The following is a 27,451-nucleotide window of genomic DNA, read 5'->3' as shown; positions in this document are numbered from 1 at the left end:
CAATTTCTCACACAGCCACCATGCCCTACTTGGCCCTGGACTGTTTGGCCCCAGGGATCCATGTGACGGTCACCTCTGGACTAGACTTCTGCAACTGGATCTATGCTTGCCTAGTCCTTGACCCAGAAACTCCAGCTGCTGCAACAGCTAGGGTCCTCAATGGTTCATCTTGGATGACCAATATCCAGCCTGTGCTGAGGCTGCTGCACCCGTTAACTGTAATAGCCTGGGTCAAGTTCAAGGTTTTGGTTCTGATTTTTTTCTCTTTTTTCTGCCATCTGGAGGTTTATGGTTTTAAGAATCATAGAATAATAGAGTTGGAAGGGACCTGACAGGTCATCTAGTCCAACCCCCTGCACTATGCAGGACACTCACATCCTAATCGCTCATCCACTGTAACCTGCCACCCCCTTGAGCCTTTACAGAATCAGCCTCTCCATCAGATGGCTCTCCAGCCTCTGTTTAAAAATTTCCGAAGAGGCAGAACCCACCACCTCCCGAGGAAGCCTGTTCCACTGAGAAACAACTCTAACTGTCAGGAACTTCGTCTGGATGTTTAGATGGAATTTCTTTTGAATTAATTTCATCCCATTCATTCTGGTCTGTCCCTCTGGGGCAAGAGAGAACAATTCTGCTCCATCTTCCATATGGCACTTGAAGATGGTTATCACATCTTCCATAAATACTTGAAGATGGTTATCAGATCCCCTCTCAGTCGTCTTCTCTCTAGGCTAAACAGACCAAGCTCCCCCAACTTTTCTTCATATGTCTCTCTTCATATGTCAGGTCTCCAAACTGCTCACCATCTTTGTTGCCCTCCTCTGGACACATTCCAGTTTGTCAACATCCCTCTTCAACTGTGGTGCCCAAAACTGAACACAAGTCTTGTTCTGTCCAGCCAGGCAGCTTTTGGCTGGAGTTCTGAGAAACAGGAGATATTCTCCCCTATCGCTTTAAGAGAAAGGATGCTGGGTAATGTAGTAGGCTTGCTCTTTCCTGTGTCCAACAAATGCGATTGGAACTTAAGCCCAATTTCCTGCTAATAGCCAAGGCGGGGAAATGCCCCTTCCTCTTTCTTCCCAAACTCTTTGTTACTCTTCAGCCATCCGCCGCAGAGGGATGCCTCACTCTTTTTCTCCTACCCAAACTTATAAAGAATCACTTTTCCCTTAGAAGAACCTTTGCAATCGTGTAAGTGATGCCTAATGAAAGTGCTCTAAAAACGTTTGGTTTGAGTGGAACACTTTCTGGAAGCAGCTCTGCAGCCACCTGAGCTGTGGGGCAGAAGAGGTCTCCAAGTGAGGCTGAACCAGAGCAGAGCACAGTAGTACAATCACCTCCCGTGATCTTATGGGTTTTATGGGCTTTCATGTAATCCGCCTTGAGTCCCACCCAGGAGAAAGGCGGACTCTCAGCCCCAGGAGCACATTCCACCAGGCAGGGGCCAGGGCCAAAAAAGTCCTGGCCCTGCTTGAGGCCATTCACACTTCTTTGGGGCTGGGGATTACCAGTTTGCTGTAGATGACTGAAGTGTTCTCCAGGGGACATATTCAGAGCCAATCTAGTTGCTGCAGCATGGGTCTTCTACAGGCCCTCCAGGGTGTCTTAGTGAGGGCCCATGCAGCTGTGTTCTGGACCAGACTAGAGCCAAGAGTAGGCTCACGTAGAGTGCGACAGTAATCCGGGCTAGAGGTGACGGTTACATGAATCACCCTGGCAAGGTGTTCCAAGGCCAGGTAGGGCGCTAGCAGCATAGCTTGGTGAAGACTGAAAAATGCCAGCTTTGCGACTCTCATGACTTCCGCCTCCACCTTCCATCTAGTTTTTGACCTCAACGTTCCAATGGGGCATCTGAGGGGAACTTCCAGAGAACTGCAGGAGGCAGGGGATCAATCTAGAGCAGGGGTAGTCAAACTGCAGCCATCCAGATGTCCATGGACCACAATTCTGAGAATTGTAATCCATGGACATCTGGAGGGCCGCAGTTTGACTACCCCTGATCTAGAGGTACACTAGAGCTTGTTCAGATCAGCAGAAAGGGTAAGTGGGGCGGATTTGTCTTACACAGAAGCCATTTCGGCCACAGACTTCCACGCCAGGCAGCCAGAGGGCAGAGGCAGTACTCACGTGTCCATGAAGGTCTGTGTTAAGAAGCATCAGAGCGCAGGTCAGAGTGTGAACTCCATCTGTGGCACAAAGACCAGAAAGATCATCCATAAGCTCCCAGCCAAACCACTCTCCTGTCTGCAGTTCTTTGTGCGACTGATCCCTCCCGGAGCCCTCCTAGAGGAGGCCCACATCTCTGCTTGTCTAACTAACTCTGCATGGATAGGAAAATGGGAGGAAGAAAAGCCCAGTAAAATTCTATGTGCCAAGATTGGGAGGAAAGCTGAAGGAGTCTGATATAGCATGAACATGCATGAAGCTGCCTTCTACTGGTCCGCCAAGGCCGGTACTGTCTACTCTGATCAGCAGCCACTCCCCAGTGTCTCTGGCAGAGGTTTTTCACATCACCTGCTGCCGGTGCGTCCTTCAGGTGGAGGCATCTGGGATTTAATGGGATCTTCTGCAAGCTAAGCAGAAGATCTACCACTGAGTTGCAGCCCCTTCCCGTTACTATGCTTGATTTATACTGCGTGCTTAAACACAACTAACACGAGACTGGTCAGTGATTCTTTGATTAGTATGAATAAAGCACTGCCAATAGATGTACTTTGTGAATAAGTTTGTCATTACTTTCAGGCCGGCACATATTTTAAGATGTATGTTCATCATGATTTCTAAACTTCAACATGTTCCTTTTAGGAGATCCTATAGGGAATCTTGAGGTTTTAATCTGGGATCAACTGTTTGAATTACTGACTTGGTGAGAATGAACTAGAAGTCCTAATAACTGAAGGGGACTATGGGCTAATAGGCATTAGAGAAACCTGGTGGGGTAACACAAATGGAATAACAGGATTGAGGGGTACAAATAATTTAACAGGGAAAGACAAATAAAGGAGGGAGGAGTAGCACTATATGTTAAGAATATATGTACTTGTGAGGAAATAAATATGTCTGAACATGAGAGTTTAGCTGAGAGTCTTTGGATAAAAAAAGAGTAGGAAATAATAGTGGTATTATGGTGGGGGTCTGCAATAGACAACCAGGCCAGGCAGAGGACTTGGGTGAGATGCTCCTAGACCAGATTACAAAGTTCTCAGAGAGACTGGACCTAGTGGTCATGGGAGATTTCAGTCGCCCAGATATCTGTTGGAAGACAAGCTAAAATGAGAATTCCAATAAATTCTTGACTTTTCTTGCTGACAACTTCATTCCCCAGAAAGTGGAAAGGGCAACCAGGGGGTCTGCTATTTTAGACTTGATTCTCACCAATAGGGAAGAACTGGTTGAGGAGGTAAACGTTGTGGGCACACTTGGTAGTAGTGACCATGTGATCTTGGACTTTATGATCTTGGGGAAGAGAAAAGCTGTACGTAGTCGCAAGCTGGACTCAGGGAGATGACAGTCCAAGAAGACTGGGAGTTTCTTAAAAGTGAAATACTGAAGGCACAATTGCAGACAATTCCCCTGAGCAGGAAAACTGGGAGGAACCGAAAGTAGCCAGGATGGCTCCATAAACAGCTTACAAAAGAACTGAGTAATCAAAAAGACTCATTTAGTAAACTGATGGAGGACCTTATAACCAAGGAGGAATATATACAAATAACAATGCTTGCAGGGAGAGTGTTAGAAAAGCTAAAGGTCAGTATGAGCATAGGCTAGCAAGAAATGCTAAAAACAACAACAAAAAAGGGTTCTTTAGTTATATTCAAAGTAAAAAAAAAGGATAACGACATGGTAGGACCCTTGTGGGGACAAGAAAATGACACTGTTACAGGTGATGAAGAGAGGGCTGAACTGCTCAATTCCTACTTCTCCTCAGTCTTCTCTTGTTAGGAGAATCATGCTCAATGTCGCAAAATCCTTTCACATGATGAGGGATGGGATTTGTGGCCTAGGATCACTGTAGGATTAAGTCCATAAACACCTAGCTTCTTTAAATGGAACCAAATTCATTCACCAGGTGAATTGCATCCAAGCATACTAAAAGAATTTGCAGATATAATTTCTGAGCCTCTGCCCATTATTTTTGACAATTCTTGGAGAACAGGTGAAGTTAGGGGCCAGTCAAATGTAGTCCCCATCTTCAAGAAGGGGAAAAAGGAGGATCCGGGTAACTACCAACCTGTCAGTTTGATCTCTATAGCTGACAAAATTTTAGAACAAATCATCAGACAGTCAGTCCTTGAGCAGCTAGAGTGGATGTCTGGAATTACTAAGAATCAGCATGGTTTTCTCAAGAACAAATCATGTCAGACTAAAATCTCCTTTTTTTGAGAAAGTTACTCCCTTGCTAGATCAGGGGAATGCTGTGGACGTTGTTTATCTTGATTTCAGTAAGGCTTTTGATAATCCTGATGATGATATTCTTACTGACAATTTGGTAAATGTGGTATGGATCCTATTACTGTTAGGTGGACTGAGAACTGGTTGACAGATCACACCCAAGGGGTGCTTGTAAAGGGTTCATCTTCTTCTTGGAGAGGAGCGATGAGTGGAGAGCCTCAGGGATCTGTCCTGGGCCCTGTGTTGTCCAACATATTCTTAAATGATTTGGATAAAGAAATATTGAGTGTACTTATTAAATTTGAAGATGACCGTAAACTGGGAGGGGTAGCAAACGCACCAGAAGACAGAATCAGAATACAAGATGATCTTTGGTTGAAGCCAGGGCGCAGAAGATCTAGGGCCTCATCTATATTTACAGTTACATCTACATCTGAGAATTTCCTTAAGAACAACTATATTCTGATATTCAACATCCTGGGAGACTGACCCTGAGGAGCTTGGGGAAGAGGTGGGGATGATTTTGGACTTTGTATATATCAATTTATTCATGCTGTCAGATTATGCTGTGGTTTTAATGTTTTATCTTGTGGTGATCTATTTTATGTTATAACCTACCACAAGATGACTTGTTTGATAGCGGCGGATGATAAATCGAACAAATAAATCTTGACAGGCTGGAAAACTGGGCTAAAATGAATAAAATTAATTTCAACAGTAATATATGTAAAGTTCTCCATTTAGGTAGGAAAAGTCATGTGCATCACTATAGGATGGGCAAGACCTGTCTTGGCAGAAGTATATGTGAAAAGGATCTGGGGGTCTTAGTAGACCAGACACTGAACAGGAGTCAGCAGTGTGACTCGGTAGCTAAATAGGCAAATGGGATTTTGGACTGTATTAAAACAGTATAGCGTCCAGATCATGTGAAGTAATGTTACTGTTTTACTCCACTCTGGTAGGACCTCAATTGGAGTTCTGTGTTCAGTTTTGGGCACCACAACTGAAGAAAGATGTAGAGAAACTGGAGATGGTGAGGGATTTGGAGACCAAGTCATATAAGGAAAGGTTGGTGGAGCTTGTTATATTTAGCTTGGAGAGAAGACAACTAAGAGTTGATATGGCAACCATCTTCAAATACTTGAAGACTATCATATAGAAGATGGACCAGGCTGGATTCTGGAGATTTTTTTGTGTGTGCATGTGTGTAGGGAATCACTTGGGCATGAAATTGGGGTCACTGTGGGTAGGTAGGTAGTTATGAGATCTTTCATAGTGCAGGGGGTTGGACTAGATGACCCTGGAGGTACCTTCCAACTCTATGATTCTAATTTATTGTTGACAAAGGCTGGCTGTCAGCAGTCACATCTTCATGTGCATTACCACCTTCGTGTTTTGTGGCATGACCTGGGGCAAAATCTTGTGCTGTGACACATCTGCGGCAAGAGGTGTCGGCAAAGGGATTACAGCTGCTCTTGTCCCCTAATAGTGAAGTTCCTCTCTGCATGGCTAATGCTGCAAGATGTGGAAAGCAAAAGAAGGACCAGCCCCCCACTCCTTGCTTCCCCATCACCACACAGCTCTCCAAGCATCCATATCCTCAGCTTTTGCAGCTTCTCTTTAGGCACCAACCTCATCCCGATGCATGCAGCTCCTTGTCCTTGTCTAGCAAGCATAGCATGCAAGTGTGGGACACACTCCCAAGGGGGGAAATCATGAAGGGTCACGGGTTGGCTGGCATGGCAGCAGCCCACACCCCCAAAGAACAGAGCCCATTATTTGGTTTCTAATTGAGCCTGAGGGCCTCCCCCTCCCCTCTCCTGGTCTCTCACCCTCAGAAGAGACAGCTTTGGGATTGCATTCATAATAACGCTGGGAAAAATGAGCCAAGACTCTCTCCCGCTCCTGCGTCTCACCCATGAGGGCCAGCTCCTTCAGAAAGGACCTGGAAGGGAAAGGAAGAGATGGTTGTAATAGCCACGGTCTTCTTGGAATGTAGCCCCCACCCCTCTCTTTGGTGAGCTGCATGCCTACTTCTTCTGGACCCTTCCTTTGGTCTCCTGGTGGCCGTTAACCACTCTGCTCTCCCTGCCTCCAGTCTTTTGTTTCCAGGAAGTTTTCATTCTCTGTAGCCTTATCTGCGTTTACTTGTCTGGTTTGTCTGAAGGCCTCTTGTCACTTGTCTGTTTTGTCTTATTGGCACCGTGGTGTCAGCTCTCTGCTCTGGACTTTGAAGACAAGAGACTGTGTTCTGTGGGAAAGTGTTTTGGTGCGCAAAATGTGTGATTAGGGGGTGAAGGGGAATTTCAGGGGTAGTCAAACTGCGGCCCTCCAGATGTCCATGGACTACAATTCCCAGGAGCCCCTGCCAGCGAATGCTGGCAGGGGCTTCTGGGAATTGTAGTCCATGGACATCTGGAGGGCCGCAGTTTGACTACCCCTGGTCTATATGGACCCTAGGTTTCTCTTAGCAAATTAATTTAGCAATGCCTTATTGCAAAGACTGTCTCTGTGGACTTCAATAAACAACGTTTGGACATTTCTTAAGCAATGCCTTGGCTTGTGGGGTTGCATCAACTTCTGACACTCTCATCTTTGTGTCTGAAGGCAGACCTAGAATTCCATGTTGAGAGACTGGCATCAACCTGCTGGGGGGGGGTGTGTGGGGGGGGGAGGGGAGGGAGGTGGCCCTGCTCCCAGCAGCCCTCCTCCTAAAAAGTGGAACGACGTGGAGGGTGGCTATAGGAGTGGTGGTTCATGCTGTAAACCTGACAGAGCCAGTAATGGATGAGCCATAGGCTGTTTCAGGTCAAGAAAATGGTGCTGTTCTCCAATTCAAATCATGCAAGAAAATGAAAAAATATCGGGGAGTTCCAAACATGGGGCTTTGGTAAAACGTTAGGGTTGCTTCGGATACCAAGAGCCCAGAGGTTAGTAAAGGATGGGGGAAAAGGAATGGCTGCCACTCAGCCCCACAAGGCTGTGGGACTCCAACATAGTGGATCATAGCAGTTTAAAGTCAGCAGAGAAAATAAGGGGGCCCGGCTGACCCTTGACTTTCAGAACTTAGAGAAGAGCCAGAGTCCAGGAGCCCTGAAAGACTAACCACATTTGTGGCCGGGGAGGAGCTTTAGTGCATCAAAGCTCACTTCTTTGTGAGCCATGCTTGGGAGCTTGGGGGGCACTGACCTGAGGGAGGCCTGGGCGGAGTCTGCACTTTGTTTACTCCGTTGTGGGTCCTTTATTTAGGTCTCCCTGCTCTTTCCAGACTTGCAGGACCCATGATGGATTGTCTGTCTTTCTGTGCCCCAAAAGAGAAACAGTGGCTGGAAAGGGCTGGCCAGAGCCCAGGAGGGGCACACCCACCCCACTCCTCCCCAGTCTCAGTCGGCAAGCCTCCACCGTCATCTCTAGTATTGCTGCTCATCTCTACATGATAATCGTCAGCTCTGCAGGCAGAAATGGCTACTGTGGAGGGTAGACTCTGAGGCATGGTGCCGCCTCCAAACCTCTAGGAATATTTCCAACCCAGGGGTAGCCAACCTCCAGGTGGGGCCTGGAGAGCTCCTGGAAGTACAGCCCATCTGCAGAGTATAAAGAGCAGAAAGGGCTGCTTTGGAAGGTGGACAGGACTGCTGTGCAGAAGAAACATTTAAGGCCTCCCATGCATGTTGTTGTGGAGGTGAAACACTTGAGGCCTACTGCACAAGGTTGTTGTGTAGATTAGCGATCCCCAACCTGTGGGCCATGGACCACATGTGGTCCTTCGACTAATTGGAGGTGGGCCCTGAAGGATACCTTCCCCCCCCCCGGCCCTTCATCCCTCCAGCCCTTTACAACACATTTCATTGTTGTGGCGTATCTGTATCTTATTTTGAAGGGATGTTTAAACATTACCATAGCGATCAGAGAGCGTTAGGGCAGTGGCTGAGAGTAGAGGAGTAAACTACCCCCCCCACCGGGCCTCAGTAAAAGGCGTTGAGTGGTCCCCGGTGAGTGGTCCCCAGTGATAAAAAGGTTGGGGACCACTGGTGTAGATGAAACAGGATGCAAAAGGACCTCCACAACAGCATCCAGTTTCATCTCCACAACAACCCTGGGTGGTAGGCCTGAAATCTGCAGAGTGTCACGGAGAAGAAATATGCATGGCTTGGATGTGTCTTCCCTCCAGCAGTGATGCCAGCCAGGGCAGTCTTTTAGGTGAGAATGGGATTTTCTGTTAGCCCCTGCTCAAAAGGAAAGCACAAGTATGTCCACAGACTTCCATGCATTGCTCTCAGAAGGAAACGCCTCCCTCCCCTCAGTAAAGGGCTGCTAGAGGCCCCTTCACAGCAGGAGTTAGCTGCCAGGGGCAACAGACTCCAAGGACCGGAAAGAACTGTGAAGTGAAAGAACTGTGAGGAGACAGTCAGGGGCAGGACACGCATTCTGACTGGGTGGCTGCTGGGCAGCTGGCCAATCAGGCTGGAGGAGGACACAGCCAGGAGTCATACAGGTGACCTTATTGGCCAGTAAACGGTGAGGCCCAACTCCTCCTAGGACCCCCTTCTGTATTTATTATAATCCTTATCCATGGAGAGAGAGAGAGTCAGAGAGAGAGATCTGCACCTCCTGGTGTCACCTGGGCCCTAGCGCCCATTGTATTACTGCTTGCAATGGGCTTTCTTGCTAGTGCTAGTTATAACTTGCCATATGTGTAAACTGTTTTAATTGTTTTATTGGGATTTTAAATTGTATGGATGTTTTTATTGTGTTAACCGCCACGAGCCAGTTATGGGAGCGGTGGTATGAAAATTAAATTATTATTATTAATAATAAGGATGATGATGATGGTTACAGATGTACAAGTACATCGAGGACATCATTCACGAACACTGGCACTTATTATCCAGCATCCCCAGACGCAGGGCTCCCCCTCTTTTTGCGTATAAAAGATCCAGGAATAGGAAGACACAGACTAACACCACAGATAATAAGAGGGTTCCTTCAGTTGTGGCCACTGTTTAGTATGTGCTTGTCTCTAAAATCAAGAACATTTAGGAACGCTACAGGAGATCAGTCTTTTGCTATAAATTGTTTTGCTAATTGTGCAATTAATTCTGTAGTCTATGTGATCCAATGTGTATGTGAAAAAACGTATATTGGGTGTACAACCCTGGTCATCAGAACAAGAATTTGTGAAGATCGCAGCAACGTCAAGCAGAGGACGACGACAGTGCCCTGGTGGGACATTTTACAACATCTGGCCACACAGAGATGGATTTCAAGGTCTGGGTGAAAGGGAACTATTCTGGATTCATCAACTGAACAGTATCTCTCCATGTGGATTAACTGAGGAGACTGATTGCATGGCAGCTTTATTTAAAAATGCTGAATTGTTGATGTGACAGCAAGGTGGGGTTCTGGTAAAAAGATTTTTTATTAGTAAGTTTCTTGCTTTGTAAGTTCCTGCTCATCTTTTGGCCTCTCCTTTCAGCAGACTTTCCTCAGTCACCCACACAAGTTGCAACCAGGCAGCTAATTTACAGCAGAGAGAATTTAAACCATATTTCACTACATTCTATCTATGAGACACATGAAAAGAGGACAACCTCAGGCTGAGAGAGGGCTTCAATAAGGTGTGTATATGCATATTAAAAGTTTTTAATAGGAGCATTCTTTAGATTTTTATAATGAATTAACTTTATATATTACATTTTTTGTGGGGTGACACTTTGAAGAATATTCTAAATGGGGGGCTCCAAGAGATATCAGGAAAAAAAATTCACAGTCAGAGTAGTTCAGCAGTGGAATAGGCTGCCTAAGGAGGTGGTGAGCTCCCCCTCACTGCCAGTCTTCAAGCAAAGGTTGGACACACACTTTTCATGGATGCTTTAGGATGCTTAGGGCTGATCATGCGTTGAGCAGGGGGTTGGACTAGATGGCCTGTGTGGCCCCTTCCAACTCTATGATTCTATGATTCTATGATTTGGAGACATTTTATTAGTGTGAGCCTTTTCATTCATGTGAGTAATCATCACCCTAAGTATTTATACGCAGACCTATATTTAAAAAGTTAATTGACTTTTATTGCATAGCAGTGATCTCCTTCAGAGGGCCATAACTCAGAGTCCAAAGTCTAACCCTCACGAGACTTGGGAGGCAGGTAGAAGAGAGTCACCTGTAGATCTCCAGCAGGTTTGGGGTCTCTAGGACCCGGGGGAGGGGCATTCTCCCATATCCCAAACTTACCAAACTGTTTTGGTTCATCAGAGATTGCTTCAATTCAAGTTTGGTTTGGGAGTCTGCATGAAACTCAAACCAAACCACTTCCTTCCCCACCGCTGCCTGTCCATGCCCAGCTCTCCTGCCTGGCTTCCAAGAACAGACATGACACGCCTTCCAGGTAACCCCCCAAAGTGATGTCCCATCTCTCGCGGAATCACCAGTAGTTCTATGGTGAAGACGGAGTTTTCAGTGATTCCTAGAGTGGCATGAGGCCATGTCTGGGATTTACTTGGAAGTGACGTTCTGCCATGCGTGTCATGCTGGTGGTTTATTCACATTTTCCCCACAGCCAAGCAGCAGTAGGCAAGGAAGGTTGTCCGTGGGAAGTCTCCCCCCCCCCCGCAGGAGACCTGGCCGCCTTACTTAGATTTGAACGGGGAACTCGTCTGCCTATTCGCCGGCCCCCATGCTTGATGCCTGCCATTGCTGATGCTCTGCCTTGCATTTTGCTTTACGTCATGCTTGGGCTGCACAGCCGGATGCCCTCGTCAATATGACCGTCTTGCTAGATGCCCCCTCCCCATCTCTGGTGCTGCAACTGGCCTCTTCCTGTGCGGCCTCACGGTGACGAGCCCCTAACCCTGTTGCCTGCGATCCTTGAACCTGGGGAGTCCTTGAACCCATCAACAGCTGGGCCCTGGGAGGGGCTGAGCTCTCCTGCCAAGGACCCCTGTGATGAGCTCATGGTCCCCCTTCAGTACACTTCCTTTTCCTAAACAAAGTCTGCTTATTGAAAGTGACTAGAGGTTCTCTCACACACGTATTAATGAGATTGTCCCAAGGGACCTTTGATTCTGGACAGCTTATGCCCTGGAATTCTGGTGGGTCACTATGGAGCTCTCCCAGGTATTGAAATCCACAGTGGTTCTCTACTGACAGGTGGTCCCTGAGATGATCATTTCTTTCCACCTCCAGTTTGCCGTCCAGCATCTTCTGTCTTTCTTTTAAAAATCTGGCAAGGCCCATCCAAGGGCAAGATCCTACTAATATGTTTATGCGGAAGCCATATTCAGCACTGGCCCTGATTTTCCATTATAACGGCCCCTTTAGACTTGCTATTTTCCAGCTGAAAGCCTTCCCCAGTCATTGCCGTTTACCCCCCAGCAGCAAGCTGGGTACTCATTATACCGACCTCGGAAGGATGGAAGGCTGAGTCAACCTTGAGCCGGCTGCTGGGATCAAACTCCCAGCCTCATGGGCAGACAGCTTCAGACAGCAATTCTGCCGCTTACCACTCTGCGCCACAAGAGGCTTATTCCCAGCTTATTCTGTGGCTTAACTGATAAATCCTTTCTTGCCAACTTGTTCTGCTGGCACCTTAATGTTCCTGAATTGATCCTTAATCAATTCCTTTTCCCTGAAGGAAGGGAGGTTTTAATTACTCATCCTCCCATTTGCAGCTGAAGTTGTTTATTTTAAAAATTACTACCATAATTGCACATTACAACATTACAATCATTTAAAAATTAAATATTAATGTGCACCCACTGAAATGCATTATTTCCCTCCAGAGAAATGGAACTGATCCATTCAAGGAATTCGGGGAGTGAAGAGGGAGCCATTCCTCACATCCAGGGAAGCAGAAGAGGCGGGCGGGAGGGCCGGAGGGTGGCTCTGGGAGGCCACCAGATTGATCCACAGGTGGGAAACAGGAGCCACAGAAACTGCCGTGGGAAAGGGAGCCCAGCAGCAGTTCTGGATAAGAGGAGAAAATAAAACAGGAAACTCCGGAATGCAGCAGGCTGGCAACAGCATCCGATTTCCCCAGAGAGGAATGAGCGGATGAAGCACATCCCAGACTAAAGGGGACACATGAGTCCTGCATGCACAGAATGCCCACTGGATGCCCCCTCCTTAAATTGTGTGTGGTGTGCATGACTAGAACTGTAGTTTTCAAAAAGAAAAAAAAATGAAAAGACTTTGCCTTGGAGAAGACCAAAGCTGGCCAGAATTCAGAAAACCTCTATTGCCATAGAGAATAGCAGCCACTGCTTTTGTTGAAGGAGCAACTAATAAAAACAAAACTACAAGGCAATTAGACATGATTATGAAACAGCTAGCTGAATTCTTCATGTCTTATTTATTGCTTGAAGATTCGAAGAGTGTTTGAAAGCCCTCCCTGTTTATCTCAGTGAAAGCTCTTCTTTAAAGGTTCTCTGTAACCAGTGACTTTACCTTATGGACTTTTGACGAATTTAGTGAATGAAATTATTTGCTGAACTGATGAAGGTCTTATGGGCCACAATTTGTTTCATGACACTCTCTAATTGCCTTATATGTCTCTCCCCCCCACTTATTTTGTGGCGTGACATTGTGTGTGCCCTTCTCTTGTTTGTTGAAAGAGCCCCACTGCGATCCTGAGCAGAGTAACGCCCAACCGAGGTCCCTTCCGTGGGCCTTGGCTGCAGTCTTCCACCTAGTGCTGCACGGCAAATGCTGCTGGACAGGCCCGAATGAGATCTCTTGGCATTCTCATGGCCACAGGGCCCACAGCATGGCATGCATTTCACTCCCCCCCCCCCGCCTTTTCAAGTTTGGAAACTGCACAGACTGCATTTGCTGGCAGGGGCTCATGGCAATTGTAGTCCATGGACATCTGGAGGACCACAGGTTGACTACCCCTGTACTACGCCACTAAAGCTGACAGGCCTCAGAATGAGAACCACTTTGTCATTTTCTAAGGTCCAATGAGTCATCATTACAGATTGGGTTGATGGGATTACGCTAGAGGAGGCTGGCAGACATGCTGCATAAGAGAAACCACATCAAACCATTAACTGGTGTCTGTGGCACGTTAGCACACAACAGGGCTTCACTACTAGTTAATAAATAATCCAGAGAGCCCGGAGAAGAGAAAAATTGTCCCGATATCCAGGGAACTATCCAATGGGTCTCTTTGACCATCTGCTCGTGAAACTCTCCATGCCTGGAGCAGCTCCTGAACCAGCCCGTCTCCCCCCTTCCCACCAGGGGCACTCACCTGAGTGCTTGGTCCAGGTCCATGCCAGCAAACACAAAGAACTTCAGGTACTCCCCAGCAACCATCTTACTAAAATCATTACTGGAAGGGAGAGAGAAAACACCTTCAAAAACACAAAAAAGCACTGCTTTAGCCGGGGGTAAAAAGTGAGCGGGGGGGGGGGAGACTCCGGAGACCAGGACCCTCTAGTGGGACAAAGTGCTGGAAATCTTTGAGGGAAGGACCTTTACATGCCTCACTTGGGAAGGAGAGCTCCATCCTCTAGTGGCCCCGCCCATCAGGGCTGGGCGGGGAGAGCTGAAGGCCCCTCGGGCTAGAGGAAAAGTCACACAGCATGGAAAGCCCCTCTGCCCCTGACCCCACAGGGCTCCCTGTTGGCCTTCTCCGCAGGACGGTCCCAGGGGAATGGTCCCCAGGAGGAGTTGAGGGGGCTTGCGGTAGGGGGAGGAGGCTCTTCTTCGAATACCCACACGTACTTCTTCCCCAGGTGACGGGCCACGTCTGCCTTCTTGAAGCCGTCCAGGTTGTACAGGCGCTTGGCCAGGCGCTTGGCCGCCTCCAGGTCCGCCTTGTGCCCCTGGGAGAGGGTGTCGGTGCTCCCGAGAGCCAGCTGCTCAGTGCTGTCCATTTCGGAGTCTGAGTCGGAGACCAGCTGGCTGAGAGGGTGCTCGCTGGGAGAGGAACACACAAACACAAACACACACACACACAGAGGGGAGAGGACTTGGATCTCACGGTGCTTCACAGAGGTGGCATCAACATTATTTCTTGACTCTCAGAGCACCAGTTGTGTTATTTCACTAGCAAGCCCAGGAGGGATTCTGAGCCCCACAGATTTCTATCTCACCAAGCAGGGCCTCTGTCAGATCAGGAGGTTCTTTTCTCAAAAGAGGGGGTGGCAATGCCTGTTGACCCCCCCCTTCTCACTGCTGATACCCCCCACTTTGCCCCATGTTCCCGAGAGTGACCCCCGGGAGCAGCAGGAGAGGAAACAGGTGAGTCCCACTACCTTAGCTCTATGGATCTTGGTCATCTGGACCCCTACAGAGTGACACGATTTTAGGCTATTCATGACATAGTTGGTCATTTTAAGTCCCAGTGGAGGCCAAACTAGTGGGGCCTGTGTCTACTGGAAGCCTGGTGGGTCCTAAATCCACCAAAAGAATTTAGGAAGTCCTGGGTGGAGGAAGGGCAGCAGTTCTGGAGATCTGATCAGGGCTGGCAGGGAGGAGTCACTTCAGTGTTGAGGAGGGATGAGCTGCTTCACCCAGCAGGTAAGCCAAGTCTCAGTCCACGCCCAGGCTCACCTGCTTGGAAGGCAATGCCACCACCGAAGGCAGCCCAAGCCTGATGCTTTGGCCTCTCACCTGACAGGGGCAGCCCCAAGAGAGCCCATTGAATCCTCACAACATTCCAGGCCGAGAGGGAGTCCAGGAGATGACAGGGCTGGCTGGGAATTTGAACCCGGCCTCCTGACCACCGTCTGTGCCTGGCACTACGCCATGCTAAATGGTTTTGATCTGGAGAAGGTCGATATTCTCAAGCCCCTGCGGAGGGAGGGAACGTGGGATATGCACAGCGAAACACAAGGGTGGCCTCAACAATGTGGTACAAGTTGGGGGGGGAGGGGTGTTGGGTCTCTGCTTTCATGCTCCATTCTCCTCCCTGGGGAAATTTAAAATTAATGCCCACCAGAAGAGAAAACCAGTCATCTTGGGACTGATACAATTTCTGCCCGAGTGCTATCAGGATACCGTAGAAAGATGGCTGGTATCCAGAGGGGAAAAACAGTCTGCACGAGATCAGACATGCCGGAAGAGCAAAGAGAGCGGGAGACCTGAGAGGAGACTTCCGCCTTTGAGAATAAAGGTCAAAGGCGCTTTGGGAGCAGGGAGAGATCCCGAGGGGTGGGGAGGCTCAGCTGGTTTCCCCATGGACTTTTTTGCACAGGAATTTCTTCTGAGGGCAAAAGCAGAGTGGTAGGTATAGAATATAGAAGCCCCCCCCCCCCGCAAAAAAAAAGCCTTAGGGGACAGCTCCTTCCCCTGTTGTGCCCACGACTTTTATCTTTTCTTTTTTAAAACAAAAACGAAAAATGCAAATGCCCTGGCCAGAGTTCATCCACCATGGTGCTTCATGGAGGCCATTTCTCCTAGCATGGTAGGTGTAGAGAACACTGCCTAAAATATATGTGCATATTGTCACATTTGAAACTTGTTTATGAACAAATTCATTTAGTGACAACTGAAAGTCCCAGCGTCTCAGAGTCTTGCCGCCAGGAGACGAATATGTCTCTTTCTTGACAGGGAGTAAGAGCTTCCGTTTCAAGAGAACCTGCAACCAATTACTCTTCAAATATGCAAGGAGCAAACATAAGGTAAACAAGGCAACAGAATCATTCCAGTCATGAGAATCATTCCACCAATCCTCTGCCTAAAACCTTCCAAAGGAGGTGCCATGACCTCCCGAGGAAGCCTGTTCCACTGAGGAACTGCTCTAACTGTCAGGAACTTCTTCCAGATGTTTGCCCAGAAATTCTTTTGAATTAATTTCAACCCATTGGGTCTGGTCTGACCCCCTTGGGCAACAGAAAACAACTCTGCTCCATCTTCTATATGGCAGCTTTTCAAGTACTTGAAGATGGTTATCATATCACCTTCTCTCCAGGCTAAACAGACCAAGCTCCTCAACCTTTCCTCATATGACTTGGTCTCCAAAACCCTCACCATCTTCATAGCCCTCCTCTGGACAAGCTCCAGTTTCTCTACATCTTTCTTCAGTTGCGGTGCCCAGAACTGAACACAGGACTGCAGGTGAGGTCATCCTAGATCGAAGTAAAGTGGCAACATCACCTAGCATGATCTGGAGATGCACCAAATCAAGGGGCCTGAAATTTAACCATACTCGTACCACCTCCAAACTCCACCCCATCCTTTATGACACTAGGGTGGAGGCAAAGGTAAACAACCCGCCTCTGACACTGGTTCTGTGCAAAGCCAGGTGAATAAACAATAAAACAACTACCCTGAAAAATTACTACAGCTCGTCCAGCAGCGGGCAGGGTCCTCACAGCAACACCATGGAGGACCCACATTAGGCCCATTCTTCACCAACTACAGTGGTTGCCAGTTGAATTCCAGATCAGGCTTAAAGGTTCTGGTAATTACCTTGATGGCCATATGTGGTCAGGGCCCAGTGTACCTGAGGGACCGCCTCCCTGCCTATGCCCCCCAAAGAGCTCTATGCTCCGCCACCATCAACCAGCCAATGGTCCCTGGCCCCAAAAACGCCCGCCTGGCCTTGCCCAGGGCCAGAGCCTTCTCTGTCCTGGCCCCCACCTGGTGGAAGGAGCTCCCGGAGGAGATCAGGGCCCCGACGGAGCTTAAACAGTTCTGCAGGGCCTGCAAAAGGGTTGGCTGAGACCGGGAGTAACCAGCAACATCTGCTCCCTCCCAGAAATTCATCAAGGCGTTCTGCTCCTGAACCTGTTGCACTGTTACCATTGTTACAATTAAGAGTATTAATGTTATCTATATGTTATGGATTGTTTCTTGTACTGTTGTCTACATTGTATGTAAACCGCGCTGAGCCTCCTGGGACAGCAGCGTATAAATACAATAAATAAATAAAATATGTCTTTGAATATGTCCCCAAGTCCCATCTGCCTTTTTAGCTACCGAGTCAGACTGCTAACTCATGTTCAGGGTCCGGTCTCCTAAGATCCCCAGCTCCTTTTCACACGTATTGCTGCCAAGACAAGTCTTGCCCATCCTATAGTGATGCATCTGATTTTTCCTACTTAAATGAGGAACTTTACATCTATCACGAATGAGATTCATTTTATTCATTTGAGCCCCGTTTTCCATCTTGTCAAGATCATCCTGCATTCTGATTCTGTCTTTGGGTGTGTTTGCTCCCCCTCCAGTCCCTTCCTATCAGCTGCTTGAACTCAGCTCAGCTCTGCAGCCCCCGGCCCACCATCCGGCTCTGCAGGCTGCAGCCAGACCCTCCTCGTTGCCATGCATGCCTCCTGCTGCTTACCTCTGGTTGCCATAGTACCCACTTTTATGGTGGGCAGAAGCAGGAGAGAGCTTGCCAGCACAAATCTGTTCCAGTTAGCAAATCTCGTTTGGCTACATGTCCATTAATGTGCCAAACTGCACCCATTTTGGCCTACTCAGGTCCATGATGGCCCTGGAGGACCATGCTGTGTGCAGGTGTGTGTGTGAGGATGGGGGTTAGAACAGAACTTCCTCTTTGCCCCAGGCATCGGCAAGCCCAGCATTAGGGAAGCTTTGCTTCCCCATTGCAGCATTTCCCCCCCGCTGTACAGCTGCCTTTGCTTTCTTCTTCCTGTAAGCCCTTGAAGAGCAAGAGAGCTGTGGGAGGTGTGCACAGTATTGAGGTTCAGGTACACACACACACACGCACACCAAGACGGAAAGTGCCTCTTAGGTGCCACTGACGAGAGGTGGCTTTGAGGTCTAGGCCAGGGTTTGGGTGCTGATCGTGGGAACACACACAGAGACCACCATATCCCAGCATTGCATACCAATGTGGGCTCCCAGTCTCTGCGGGAAGAGCAAGTATCACAGAATCCTAGCGTGGGAAGGGGCTATCCAGGCCAACCCCCTGGTCAGTGCAAATATATCAGAACTTACCACCTCCTTAGGCAGCCCATTCCACCACGGAACTACTAGAACTGTGAAACATTATTTTCCTGCTATCTCTCCGGTATCATTCTACACGTAGTTTAAACCCATCACTGTGCACCCTATCCTCTGCTGCCACCAGAAACCACTCCCTACCCTACTTCAAGAGAGCCATCCTGTCTCCTCTCAGCCTCCTCTTCTCCAGGCTGAACATTCCCACATCCACAAGTACCCCCAAAGCTCATGTTCACACCCACTGTCATGCAGAAGCGCATCTCCCATCCAGGCTGCCTGCTTCTCCTTTGTGTGACCCCGATGCAGAACCCCACACTTGTTTAATTGCCTCTTATTCTCATCTGCTCACTTTCCCACTGTGTTCAGGTCTGGTTGAATATATTTTCTGGGGTGTTCACTTGAGTGTTCCGGGCTAGAAATCTCTGTGCAAATCCGTTGTTTGGCTGTGCAGGAGATGGTCTGAACCATTCTCCCGCACAGCCTGACAAACAGTGGGAGGGTGAGTGTGAACCACCACAACCCCTGCACAGCCTGGGGAGAGAGGCCTCTCTTGAAGATCGGCCTAAGACAGGGTTTCTCAACCGTTTTAAGGGGCTAAGGATCCCCGGAAACACTCTTCAGGCTTTGAGCAACCCCAGAAAGATGTCACCAGGCCACACCTCCCTGCCACGCCCCCGGAAGTCAAATGTTTACAGTGTGCATGGCCTCACTGATAAAATGCTTGCAAAATAAGGTTATTTTCATTTTTGTGTGTGCAGTATGCTAAACAGCAAACCTTGCCTGAAGAAGACAGGGAAGCATTCACCTCAGCTCTTATAAAGCCCCCCTGGCAAAGCTGCAGTTCTTCTCTGGGGGAAACGATCTGTGTGATTTGGAGATCCCTTGTACCTTTGGGAGATCTCCAGGCACCACCAGGAGGTTGGCAATCCTAGCAAGACATGAGAATATATTTCTCAGGATCAGAAATGGGAATTCTTGTGCAGGCTGTGCAGTCCTTGCCCTGGATCCAGATGTTGCAGTGCTCAACTGGGGATGTTCCCTCAGCCTCACCCACCTCACAGGGTGTCTGTTGTGGGGAGAGGAAAGGGAAGGCGACTGGAAGCCCCTTTGAGCCTCCTTCGGATAGAGAAAAGCGGCATATAAGAACCAACTCTTCTTCTTCTTCAGTAATCTCAGGGCTCTCTCAGCCTCCCCTCCCTCACAGGGTGTCTGTTGTGGGGAGAGGAAGGGAAGGCGACTGTAATCTGCTTTGAGACTCCTTCGGGTAGAGAAAAGTGGTAACTAAGATCCAACTCTTCTTTTTCTCCTCCTCCTCCTCCTTCTGAATAGGGCAGGCACACAGTAGAAGGGCTCTTGGAAAACATCCAGGTTTTTGTTGATTTTAGGGGTGCCCCCCTGTTTGGAGGGAACTTAGGATGGCTTCGATGAAGGGAGTCACCAGGAGTAAAAAAACTAAAAATAGACGAGAAGACCCCAGGGAATGAAGCAGAACAGGCAAAAATTGTTGAGACCGTGACTCAGCAGAAAGAGCAGAAAATGGCTGCCAGCCTAGAAGACAGGAGCAAGGAAGAAAGAAATCCACGGCCATCCAGTCCAGTCATGAGCACGATGGACAGTGAAAGGATCCCCGGGAATCGGGGGGCTCTGGGAGACGTAGAGAAACAAGAATTGGTTGGGGGAGGAAAGGGGGTGTGGGGAAAATATAGTGGAGAAAGCGACCCCCCCCAATAGGAGACACCATGCAAGCAGAGGCCTAAGCTGTGAAGGGAAGGAAGACAGCAGAGAAAACTGCATATTACGAGGACATTATGAGTCAGATGGAAAATATAGAGGAAATGATCGAGAAAGAAAAAGGGGGGGATTGAAAAATTAGAGAAAGAAATGTTAAAGTTACAGAAACAGGCACGATCAGCAGACTCTGGAGTTAACTTTAAGTGAAAGACAAGGCTGTGTTGATCATCTCAGTACAAATTATTATTTGAAGCTTAAACAATTAGCAAAGGCAGGGAAACAGCAAGGAGGGGGAAGACAGAGGAAATAGGGGACGGCTGCCCAAACTCCTGAAATCTATGGATCATTACCCATTTGTGATGGTTCATGTGGGAATGAATGACATGTCCCTGAATACCATCGCTCCTATTAAAACAGACTATCAAGATCTAGGGAGGAAGCTCAAGCAAATGGGGGCACAAGTGATATTCTCTTCAATCTTGCCTGTCAAGGGAAGAGGAATGCGTCGGGAGAGGAAGATATCGGAGGTGACTCTGGCTGCGTAGTTGGTGCCGGCAGAAGGGATTTGTAGGTACCTGTAGGTACTCTTCTTTAGAGCTCTGTCCTTCTCTCCATTTCCTAAACATTTTCCTTTTCTTTCTTAGTTCCTACAGGTTACTAGGCACTGTAGATCAATCATCAGAAAGGCCAAAGCTGAGAGTGAGCTAAGATTGGCCAGGGAAGCCCATTGTAACAAGAAAAGATTTTTCAGTTATGTGAGGAGCAAACGTAAAGGAGGCAATAGGCCCACTGTTGGGTGCGGATGGACAAACTCTAACGGAAGATGCAGAGAAAGCAGAAAGGCTTAGTGCCTATTTTACATCTGTTTTTTCCCACAGGTCAAAGTGTTTAGGCACATCTAGAGATGGCCGTAGCCAAAGGATAGTTTCTGGGTGGCAGGTTAATATGGATAGAGAGGTTGTCGAGAGGCATTTAGCTGCACTGGATGAGTTCAAATCCCCTGGTCCGGATGAAATGCACCCGAGAGTACTCAAAGAACTTTACAGAGAACTTGCACAGCCCTTGTCCATCATCTTCGGAACCTCTTTAAGGACTGGAGATGTCCCGGAGGACTGGAAAAGAGCAAACGTTATTCCGATCTTCAAAAAAGGGAGGAAGGATGACCCGGGAAACTACAGACCAGTGAGTCTGACCTCTGTTGTGGGGAAGATAATGGAGCAGATATTAAAGGGAGCGATCTGCAAACATCTGGAGGACAATTTGGTGATCCAAGGAAGTCAGCATGGATTTATCTCCAACAGGTCCTGCCAGACCAACCTGGTTTCCTTTTTTGACCAAGTAACAGGTTTGCTGGATCGGGGAAATTCGGTTGATGTCGTTTACTTGGATTTTAGTAAAGCTTTTGACAAGGTTCCCCATGATGTTCTGATGGATAAGTTGAAGGACTGCAATCTGGATTTTCAGATAGTTAAGTGGATAGGGAATTGGTTAGAGAACCGCACTCAAAGAGTTGTTGTCAATGGTGTTTCATCAGACTGGAGAGAGGTGAGTAGCGGGGTACCTCAGGGCTCGGTGCTCGGCCAGGTACTTTTTAACATATTTATTAATGACCTAGATGAGGGGGTGGAGGGACTACTCATCAAGTTTGCAGATGACACCAAATTGGGAGGACTGGCAAATGCTCCGGAAGATAGAGACAGAGTTCAACGAGATCTGAACACAATGGGGAAATGGGCAAATGAGAACAAGATGCAATTTAATAAAGATAAGTGTAAAGTTCTGCATCTGGGTCAGAAAAATGAAAAGCATGCCTACTGGATGGGGGATACGCTTCTAGGTAGCACTGTGTGTGAATGAGACCTTGGTGTACTTGTGGACTGTAAACTAAACATGAGCAGGCAGTGTGATGCAGCGGTAAAAAAGGCAAATGCCATTTTGGGCTGTATCAACAGGGGCATCACATTAAAATCACAAGATGTCATAGTCCCATTGTATACGGGACTGGTCAGACCACACCTGGAGTACTGTGAGCAGTTCTGGAGGCCTCACTTCAAGAAGGACGTCGATAAAATTGAAAGGGTACAGAGAAGAGCGACGAAGATGATCTGGGGCCAAGGGACCAAGCCCTATGAAGATAGGTTGAGGGACTTGGGAATGTTCAGCCTGGAGAAAAGGAGGTTGAGAGGGGACATGATAGCCCTCTTTAAGTATTTGAAAGGTTGTCACTTGGAGGAGGGCAGGATGCTGTTTCTGCTGGCTGCAGAGGAGAGGACAAGCAGTAATGGGTTTAAATTTCAAGTACAACGATATAGGCTAGATATCAGGCAAAATATTCTCACATTCAGAGTAGTTCAGCAGTGGAATAGGCTGCCTAAGGAGGTGGTGAGCTCCCCCTCACTGGCAGTCTTCAAGCAAAGGTTGGATACACACTTTTCTTGGATGCTTTAGGATGCTTAGGACTGATCCTGCGTTGAGCAGGGGGTTGGACTAGATGGCCTGTATGGCCCCTTCCAACTCCATGATTCTATGATTTTAGGATAAAGAGAATGATGCCAACAGTTTGGGGTCCACATGGGGGAGATAGGAGGGGTATAAAGATATAGTTTCAGACAGCAGTACGTGCATCACCTGCAAAGTTTTGTTGCAATCCTAATTATTTTGACACAAGCCACCACACACACACTTCCTTCTATAAGAATTTCTAGCAAGTCCAACAAGATTGAGGAGCAGCACACAGAGTCCAAATATGCCTCCACACTGCCCATTTATTCTTCTCTCATTCTCACACATCCTTATCTAATCTTGCTAGCTTTGCAGGGCAGTAATACTCCAGAAAGAAAGAGCAAAAGGTGCTCCCATGCCCACATCCTCCACACACTGTTTCCATCCTACCTACCACAGAGAGAACAGGCTCTCAGAACAAGATACCCAGCAACAGGTCTTCAGCAACCTTCAGGTAACTCACCTGAGGATGGAAGCCAGAGGGATGCCCAAGCTGTCCTCCGAGTGGCAGGGGCTCTTCTGGCCTGAGCAGTGGTCTTCTCTCTCAGTCCAGGGGACATCCGTGGCAGAACTAGTCCCAGAGTCTGGCTCTCGCTGGGCCAGAGGGGCAAAGTTCTGCTCTATAAGCTTGGCACTGTCTCGAATCTGCTCTTGAATATCTAGGGTGAGGGTCGGGAGGTCAAAGGTGAAGTACGTGCCGGTGTTGGTGTGAGCAGGGGAGGACAGGATGTCAATGGAATCCAGGCTGGTATAGGAGGTACCTTTGGCGCGGTGGGACTCCACAATGCTCTCAAAGTGTTTGCTGAATGAATCCATGCCATCTCTGGATGGGCTGTTGTTGCCCAGGAGGAAGAGAACGGGAGACTTCAGCAGCCCTCGAGCATCTCTGTCCAGGCGTCATTGGGGGGGGGGGGGGAGAAAGAGAGAGAGAGAGGTGAATTCCGGACTTCCTGGGTGGTCTCTGATTCAAGCACTAACCTGGTGAAGCTTCTGACATGAGCAGGCTAGCAGAGTCCGCATTACTTGATCCTTTTGGGCTTCCACTGGGAAAAGTAAGGTGTAGAGTCCCCCCCCCCCAAGAGAGAGAAATCGGTGAGGAAGGGCACCCTTTCTGTAACAGCAAGTCCTAGCAGCTTCCCATACAAGTTATCTAATTCAGCTGATCTCCCCTCCTAAGGGTGGTTTTGGTGATTTTGGCTTTCCATGGAACAGAAGCACCGTGATTTTTCCTTCTCTGGAACTCAGGGCTCCCTGTTCCCCCTGGGCAGGAAATGAGCAAGTACAGTGGTCAGCTCCAGGTTGGGAAATTCAAGGGGTCTTTGGGTTGGAGCCTGGGGAGGACATGGGCCTCAGTGGGGCACAAGGGCATGGTGCCCCTCTTCCAAAACATCCCTTTTCTCCAGGGGAACCGGAGATCCCACCTGGAGGCTGGCATCCCTAACATGAGTACTGCTGAGGGATGGGCTCTGCTGCGCATCCCGTTTAGCAATAGTGCAGGAGGAGGAAGGCGGAGAAAGGGAACAGCAAAGCAGAATTTCTGCAGGGAGGGATGGGTTAGACTAGGAACCCCCCCCCCCACCTGAAAACTGGCTGGGTGACCCTGGGCCAGGCACACCCTCTCAGCCTAACTGACACAGAGGATAGAAAGGAAGAGAGGCTAATGTTGCCAGCTGCTTTGGGTTACCATTAGGGAGAAAGACAGGGTATACTTGGAGGAAATCCATCCATCCATCCACCCCTCCCTTATGGCCCTAGGAACCAGCTTGGTGTAATGGTTAAGAGTGATGGCTTCTAATCGGCGAGCTGGTTCTGATTCCCCACTCCCACTTCACATGCAGCCAGCTGGGTGACCTTGGGCTAGTCACAATCCTGTTAGAGCTGTTCTCAGAGAGCAGTCAGAGCTCTCTCAGCTTCATCTATTGTGGGGAGAGGAAAAGAAAGCAATGCTTTGAGACTCCTTCTAGTAGTGAAAAGCAGGGTATAAAAACCAACTCATCTTCTACAGTAAGAAGTGTTCTTAAAAGGTAAAGGTGTCTCCTGGGCAAGCACTGGGTCATGTCTGACCCTTGGGGTGATGCCCTCCAGCTTTTTCATGGCAGACTCATTATGGGGTGGTTTGCCAGGGCCTTCCCCAGTCATTACTCTTGCCTCCTCTCGGTGCAAAAAATCTGAAGCTAAAGCATCTCCTACAGATGGCTGACCAGCCCCCGTTTGGACACCTTAAATGAGGGAGAGTCTGAGAATCCCTTAGACCAGTGGTCCCCAACCTTTTTGAGGCTGGGGACCGGCGGCAGCAGAGAGTGCGATTGCCCAGCCGCGCATGCAATGTGCGTGCGCGGCCCTGCTTCCCTCTCCCTGCCCTCCCACAGTAAGAAGCTTCCCGGGCCGAAGCTTGCGGCCTGGGAAGTTTTTTACTGCGAGGGGGGGGGAGGCGGGGAGAGGGAGCCGCGGCCCGGCACTGGGCTGCGGCCCGGTGGTTGGAGACCACTACCTTAGACCACTGGTTCTGTTAAACCTGTGGGTTCAGAGACCTGGACACAGGGAGTGGATTTCAGCTCTTTATTGTCCCAGCTCTAAGGTACAGAGAAGCAAACTGAAGTGAGAACTCCCCCACCCCAAAGACACCAACATATATACACAGTAGAATCATTGAATTGGAAGGGACTTCATGGGTCATCTAGTCCAACCCCCTGCACTGTGCAGGACACTCACAACCCTATCGCTCATCCACTGTCACCTACAACCCCCTTGAACCTTCACAGAATCAGCCTCTCTGTCAGATGGCTCTCCAGCCTCTGTTTAAAAATCTCCAAAGATGGAGGACCCACCACCTCCCAAGGAAGCCTGTTCTACTGAGGAACCGAACTGACAATAGCAACTTCCCACCAGTGCACGCTATTGGTCGCTTTCAATACAAATTCATCAGGTCCGGCAGCCGGGATCCAGTGCGAGTTGGCCAGTCGCGATAGCAGGATTACAATCCTCCCTCAGGCCTCAAGCTCAGGTTCTTGACAGGTCTACAAACACAACAGGTTCCATGGCTGAACTGCTCCTCCCGTGAAGACCCTTCCCCCAGTACTCCATTGTAGACTGCCCAGAAGCACAACAGGCCTAGTCCTGCCCTCTGGGGCACCTTTGTGTGCTCCAAGTCCCATCCCTGGAAGAGAGATACTGTGAAGAGATGGAAGGATCCCTGGTCATTGCGGTTCCCTAGGCTATTAGTCCTGGGGGACTTCAATGTCCATGCGGATTCATCATCCCCAGGACTTGGCCATGATGTCGGCCATGGTGACACTGGAGTTCTCACAATTTGTTGCTGGCCCCACCCATCAGGCTGGCGCTAGAGCGAGTGTGGTGGAAGACTTGCAACGAGGCTGCAAGAACATCTCATCGCACGCTTATGAGGGTCTATGAGAAAGCGGTGAAATGGCATCCGCTAGCTCTCACCTGGCCCAATTGTTTAGGGTAGTTCGGACTCTTACTGCCCTCGAGGAAGGGCGCCAAAAGAGTAGTGGATTGGATTTAGGCTTCAAGTCCTTAGCAAGCTTTTTTGCAAAGTCTTGTTGCTCCACCGTGAATTTACTGCCACGGTTGATACAGAATGTGAACAGGAAGCCCCGTGGCTGTCGCAGGGGATTAAGTTTGATGGCTTCAGGGGGCTCTCTTTAGCCAAAGTGGACAAATTGCCAGGGTCAGTGAGTGCGACCACATATTTCCTCGATCTTTGTCCATCAAGGCTGCACAGATCAGATGACCAGCGGATAGGTAATCTCCCTGGGGGAGATTCTCTGCATTTCTTCAGGGGTGTTCCCTCAGAGGTTAAAGTGGCAGTGGTTCATCCTCTTCTGAAGAAAGCGTTGTTGGATCTATGGGGCCCTGTCAGCTACTGCCTGATATCACACCTTGCGTTCCTGGGTAAGGCAGTTGAGTGGGCTCCTGCAGACCAGCTCCTGGCATTTTTGGAGGAAACATTGGCCTTGGATCCATACCAGTCTGGCTTCCATTGTGGCCATGGGATGGAGACCATGCTGGTCAGTCTGATGGATGTTCTCCGGCGCCAGCTCAGTCGGGGCAGGTCGGCCATCCTCATGCTATTAGCCACATTTGATGTGGTCGATCATGAGCTCTTGGTTCTCTGTCTTGATCCAGGGATAGGGGATGTGGCTTTGTTGGCTGACCTCCTCTCCTAAGAGCAGGTCACAGAGGCTGGTGGTAGGGGAGATGTTGTTGGATCCCTATGCACTCCCTTGTGGGGTGCCACAGGCGGTGATACTCTCCCCTACATTATTTAACATCTATATGCTCCCTCTGGCCCAGTTAGACCGTAGTTATGGCCTAGTGTGTCATCAGTATGCGGATGACAACCAGCTCTATCTCCTGAGGGACGGCTGGCCAGATCTTCCCCCGGAAACATTTGCCAGTTGTTTGGAAGCAGTGGCTGGATGGCTCAGGAAGAGTCACCTGAAACTCAACCCCTCCAAAAAGGAGGTCCTGTGGCTGGGGAGAAGGGGGCAGGATTTGGAGGCACAATTGCCCTGTCTGGATGGGGTGCTACTGAAATCTGCACCACTGGCCAGGAATTGCTTTAGGGTGCTTTGGGCTGATCCTGCGTTGAGCAGGGGGTTGGACTAGATGGCCTGTATGGTCCCTTCCAACTCTATGATTCTATGATTCTAATTCGGGAGTGATCTTTGATGCCTTTCTTTCCATGAAGGCTCAGATCACAAAGATAGCCCAGATGGTGTTTTTTCATCTGTGCCAGGCACAGATAGGAACACCTAGCCACAGTTATCCATCCAATGGTCACTTCCAGATTAGACATCTGTAACTCGCTCTATGTGGGCCTTCCCTTGGCTTTGACCTGGAGATTATAGCTGGTACAAGATGTGGTTGTTAGGGTCCTCACTAGATC

The 27,451-nt window shown here is 48.8% G+C and overlaps 1 protein-coding gene across 6 annotated transcripts in view; it reads right to left on the bottom strand.

Annotated features, from left to right (window-relative positions):
- Positions 1 to 27,451, bottom strand: part of PSD (pleckstrin and Sec7 domain containing) — a 116,568-nt gene that overhangs the window by 52,262 nt on the left and 36,855 nt on the right. For 4 of the 6 annotated variants that reach the window (XR_013233806.1, XM_077351121.1, XM_077351119.1 and 1 more), the window contains 5 exons: positions 23,003 to 23,425; positions 14,110 to 14,310; positions 13,640 to 13,720; positions 6,225 to 6,337; positions 2,128 to 2,186 (listed from right to left, as the gene is read on the bottom strand). Coding sequence is in view for 5 of the 6 variants with exons in the window: in XM_077351121.1 (XP_077207236.1) it covers positions 2,128 to 2,186; positions 6,225 to 6,337; positions 13,640 to 13,720; positions 14,110 to 14,310; positions 23,003 to 23,425 (877 nt within the window). In the remaining variant the exon portion in view is untranslated. The remainder of the gene's footprint in view (positions 1 to 2,127; positions 2,187 to 6,224; positions 6,338 to 13,639; positions 13,721 to 14,109; positions 14,311 to 23,002; positions 23,426 to 27,451) is intronic. The other 2 variants (XM_077351123.1, XM_077351122.1) reach the window with 2 other exon arrangements.

The sequence above is a fragment of the Paroedura picta genome, chromosome 8 (genome assembly GCF_049243985.1).
Source record: "Paroedura picta isolate Pp20150507F chromosome 8, Ppicta_v3.0, whole genome shotgun sequence".
Classification (NCBI taxonomy): Eukaryota; Metazoa; Chordata; class Lepidosauria; order Squamata; family Gekkonidae; genus Paroedura; species Paroedura picta.
This window is presented reverse-complemented; position numbering and strand designations above follow the sequence as displayed.